Raw genomic sequence first — 5,206 nt, forward strand, 5'->3', positions numbered from 1 at the left:
CCCCGCCAGTAGTACAATTTTTCATGGTCAACTGCTGTATTTCCAATTCATTATTTTTGGGACAAGGTTTTCAGGTTTTTTTGTTATTGTTTTTGGGGTTTTTTTTGTTGTTGTTGGTGGTGGTTTTTTTTTTTTGGAACCTTTATGCAACAAGTATCAGCTGATTCCTGGCACCAAAAACCCTTTGGACTGAAAAGGCATGACGAAATCCAAAGCACTGAGAGATACAAAAGTCATAAAATCATCATAGAATGATAGAGTCGTTTGAGGTGGAAGGGAATCTTAAAAGCCATTTAGTCCAACTCCCCGGCAGTGAACAGGGACACCAGCAGCTAATCAGGTTGCTCAGAGCCCTGTCCAGCCTCGCCTTCAGTGTCTCCAGGGACAAGGTATCCACCACCTCTCTGGGCAACCTGTTCCAGTGGCTCACCACCCTTACTGAAAAAACTTCCTTATGTCCAATCTAAATGTCCCCACTTGTAATTTGAAACCATTTCCCCTTGTCCTGTCACAGCAGATCCTGCTAAGGAAGGTCCTTCAATAAACAGTGAAGATACATAATAAGAAAGAAATCAAGCTGGTATTACTAATAGAAATACTCATACAAATTGACATAGCTGAAATACTAACTGTATATCCCTACTATGCAGTAATATGAATCACAAACAAAATAACAGAGTTTAGAAGTTTTAAGCATCAAATGATGCCAATGGAATTTTTATTGTGTATCTTTTTTATCAACAGATATCAGTTCTGCCATAAGCTACTGCTTTATGAACATTCATTTACTATATTCACAGTGCTCCTTTCTAACAGATTCACAAAATCACAGTCATAGAGGTTGGAAGGGATGTCTGGAGATTATCCAGTCTATATATATCTGACCTACTAGGTTTCTGATTTTGTTGTCCTCTTTTTTCTTATATTTTTATAAAAAAATAGAACAAAATACATTTCGTTACTCATATACATTAACTATATTATATATTCTACATGTGGCCCTAGACAATTCCTCTTCACTCAGTGTGGCCCAGGCAGGCCAAAAGGTTGGACACCCATGAGTCCAAACCCCCGCTAAGCTAAAGCAGTCCTCTACAGCAGGTTGCACAAGAAAGCATCCAAGCAGGTCTTGAATGGGGTCTTGAAGCAGGTCTTGAAGCAGGTCCTTCTCCAGAGAAGGAGACTCCACAGCCTCTCTGGGCAGCCTATGCCAGTACTCTGTCATCCTCAAAGTAAAGAAGTTCTTCCTTATGTTCAGATGGAAGTTCCTGTGTTCCAGTTTGTGCCCATTGCCCCTTGTTCTGTTGCTGGACACCACTGAAAAGAGCCTAGCCCTGTGGGAAGTATTTGATGGACAGTGGGCGTATTTATTAGAACATGCTCGAGTGATCTCTGGAGCGTCCTTGGAGGCCTGAGATGAGGAACAGCTGCTGTGTTGCAAGGTCATAGAGCTACGCCTCCAGGTTGTGCTTTACGGGACTGCTAACCACTATCTAACTGCAAGAATGCCTATGTGATGATATCCGCTGTCCAGTCACAGGGCCGGGGTTGCCCCACCAATGATGTTTTGCCAAGTGTAACGCTGTCTCTATATATGCTATGAAGTACTGCATTAAAGTTAAGCTTGCTTACTCATATTGAGATTGTCATGCTTCCCGCACCGTGTAGCATTCAGCTCTAAATCCCTGGAAAATCCGTGGCATAGCCCCATCTACTTGACAGCTATATTTAGATATAAGATTTTTTATAAGATAACAGATTGTTTATTTCAGCAGTAGGCATCTTGGAAAGTTTGCTAAAAAAACCAACAAAATACACATACAGACACAAGCAAACAAACACACATACCCTTTCCCCCATATAATTATCCATATGTCAGAAAAACTAATTCTCTTAATGATGCACAAAAGAAATACATAGTAGTTTGTGCTAGATCTACTGGGGCAAAATACAGTTGCTCTGTTAATGTACAGAAGGCACTAATTCCAGAGGTATAGATACATAGCTTTGAATATCCAACTGTTAACTTTCTTCAGTTGTTGTGCTGTCAAATGGTGTCTTTCCAATTCATCAGGCTGCAGATTGTTCAAGATAAGACATCAACATAATCACTTTCATCCATTTCTGTAAAGAAATAAAGAAAAAACAGATCTTGTCATTGCTAATTGCTCTTCTGAAAAACCCCTCTATGCAAGATGGCATGTTGCCAAGTTGCTATGCAGATATTATTAATTCATTTTGATTTCTCAATATTCTGTCTGCTATTTCACGACCAATGTTTAGACTGTTTCCTATGGACTGGGCCTTCCAGGCCACTCCACATATGGAAGCAAAGCCTGTATTGCCCTTTCTAAATCAGCAAGCTCTGTAATTAAATAGTTATATCCACATGAGACCCTTTCTTCCTGAGAAAGTGAAATGTCCTGAATCATCCATAGTCGGTAATTCAGATCAGTAGTGCAGGTAGCTACGACTGTAGCGTAACACAGCTTTTGTTCTCTAAATAAATATTCCCAACAGAAAAGCCCTTAGCTGGGAGGAGAGCTTGAAAATCCATCTTAGACCTTGTTAGATTTTTTATTATTATTGTTATTTTTTTAGAATCCAGGGAAAAGGCAGAAATTGAATGCTTGGGACACTGTATAGAAACCTACCATCTTTTCAAGTAGCCACCCTCAGACAAGTGGTTCTTATTCTAGAAAACACTGTTTAAAGCTGGCTAACAACCAGAATTGCAACCCAAGAGACTGACCTCTCTGGTTCCAAATCTGTGATCCTGAGCACAAAGCTGTATGCTTCTTATTTTCAACATACTAACTAAAAAAGGTCGTGTTCTAACACAAATCACAATCATCTATGGCCTAGATTTTGGTATGAAAATAGCTTTTGACCTGGACAATAAAGGACAGCCCCAACTCTCACTGAAATATAAGGGCCTGTCAGCTTGGCAGAACCACATTGGGTAAAACTGTTTCTCATCCTTCTGTAGACTAAGAGCATCAATACTCATGGAGTGAGTTGTGGGCAATACCATGCTTTGCCAGTGTGTACCATTTTCAGTTTTATCTTGTTAATTTATAGTGGATGAGTGTATGTACCCTACGACCTAGAAATAAGCAGTTTCCAGTGAACTTAAGAGAGGAGGAAGGATGTTGAATTTCTGTCCATGCAAGCTTGTCTCAGAGGATACATAGCAACTGTTCATCTGTCAATGCAAATGTTGTCTTAATGAAAAAACAGAAACTAAACTAGATTTCTCACCATTGTAAATGTCATCATCTCCTAACTTCAGCTTCTGGCTTCTTCTTGAGGAGTTTGTTTTCTTGACTGGGTAGCGAAGCTTTGTTACTAGCCCTTGATCTGACTTTTCATAGTTATATATTAAATCCTTTAACGTTCTGAAGACCTTTTCTGGAACACCTTCAGTAGTCTGTAAGGAAAGAAAAACAAAGTTTGTTTGAAGTTGTATTTCCCGTAAGGTATCTGTAGTGAGAAGAACTGCACATACCTTGTTGTTCACAGAGGGACTGTTTGTAAACATGTATGGTGACAGAATACTGTCCTAAACACAATAGGGACACCCGTGTGGTGGTGTGGTTATGGTACCAAGCATAACCTCCTTCACCAGCCCTGCTTGTGTGCACTGCAGCCAAGGGGAAGCTGTTTAGTGCTCCCTGCCTGGGTTCAATTCGCAGGCTTCCCATCCTAGAAAGAACAAATTTTACCTCCTTCATTCCAATAGCCGCTGTCTGTAACCACCCATCTCATGGCCCTGCAGGCCTGACTATATCTCTCTCAGTTCTTGTCTTTGGGAATCCCTGAAGGGATCTAGGACCAACCTCCTACTGAAAACAAAATTCACATTGTTTCACATCATACTTAGCTGTTCAAAAAAATAAAATAAAATAAAATAAAAGGGAATTCAGTCAGCTACAGTCCAAGTGCTATGGAATTTCACTCTTCATCACAAGGCAGGCATTTTCCTCTTTCATTGCAGAAGAACAGAACCAGTTGCTGTCTTCTGGGAAGCCATGGAGATCACAGTCCCTAGGCAAATGTCTCTCTCCCTGCATTTGTCCTTCAAGACTTGGTCTGTGTCACCATAAAGGTTCTTTGATATTGCTGTCCTGGTAAACCACCTAAACCTTACCAAGACTACTGAAGAAGTTTCATCCTCAGAGTTAAAATGCTGATGAGGGTAAGCAAACTATGTTCTGTATGTATTCTGGAGGTTTAAGTGCTATGAATTATTGGTGTGGAATCAAAACGTAAACTGATAACAATTTTTGGGTTGAAGATCTAAAACCATCTACCACCATGGCTTCTAGAGAGTCCAGTAGATATTATGACTCCTGTAGCTATTTCTTTATTGCTAAATATATTCAGATACAAAGTTTAAGCTTGGCTCAGTCCACTACAGCAGAGTTCAGTAGAGTGAAAGCATTACAGAATTCCCCCTGGTCTTAGAACACAAGCTTATGGGTAACATATTTAATTCCCGTTTGAGATGTTGGATTCAGACAACTATGTGACAAGCATAAGCCAAGTGTTTTATGCAATATTAGCATGGCCAAGAAAGGACAACAGCAGAGGCAGCTAACATGTCTGGGGGCCCAAGTGAATACCAGCTTTCACTTTTAGGTGAGACTTTGTCTCAGATTTGTCCAAATTTGTGACCAGGACTGGAGACTGCTGAGGCCAAACATGGATGACAGTCCTAAGCAGGGGAACAGAGTCCTCACAGCTGTTTTTTAACATGTGGACTGAACTGCTTCCACAGCACGGCCCGCATGTAATTTGCATGGAGACTTTAACAACACTATCAGCTTTAGGACAGTAGTGGAAGAGTGGGCACGTTAATAAACTCTACTCACAGCAAGGGTCCCACTTGCACTACTGGTCATTAAAAGTCAATGAGGCTTTGGTTTCACTTCAACTCTATCTGACAGAGATGCGTTCTTTATTTTATTTGCTTTTTTTTTTCTTTTTCATTTTTTATCTTCCCTTCATCTCACTATGGATTGAATGCTTCTGCCTCTATGCACTGATTTTGGCTGGGATGGAATTAACTTTTTTCATAGCAGCCTGTATGATGCTGTGTTTTGAGTTTATGACTAAAACAGTGTTGATAACACAATGTCATGGTTTTGTGATTTTCGGTTATTGATATTCCACATCATAACATCATGTAGTGGATATACCTGGT

At 40.2% G+C, this 5,206-nt stretch overlaps 1 protein-coding gene across 11 annotated transcripts in view; it reads right to left on the reverse strand.

Annotated features, from left to right (window-relative positions):
* Nucleotides 680-5,206, reverse strand: part of SH2D1B (SH2 domain containing 1B) — a 49,543-nt gene continuing 45,016 nt past the window's right edge. For 6 of the 11 annotated variants that reach the window (XM_021400882.1, XM_021400875.1, XM_021400898.1 and 3 more), the window contains 2 exons: nt 3,262-3,430; nt 680-2,124 (listed from right to left, as the gene is read on the reverse strand). In XM_021400882.1, the coding sequence (XP_021256557.1) occupies nt 2,087-2,124; nt 3,262-3,430 (207 nt within the window). In that variant the 3' untranslated portion in view covers nt 680-2,086. Of the gene's footprint in view, nt 2,125-3,261; nt 3,431-5,206 lie in introns of those variants that run through there. The other 5 variants (XR_002440056.1, XR_002440054.1, XR_002440058.1 and 2 more) reach the window with 3 other exon arrangements.

The sequence above is a fragment of the Numida meleagris genome, chromosome 1 (assembly GCF_002078875.1).
Source record: "Numida meleagris isolate 19003 breed g44 Domestic line chromosome 1, NumMel1.0, whole genome shotgun sequence".
Taxonomy (NCBI): domain Eukaryota; kingdom Metazoa; phylum Chordata; class Aves; order Galliformes; family Numididae; genus Numida; species Numida meleagris.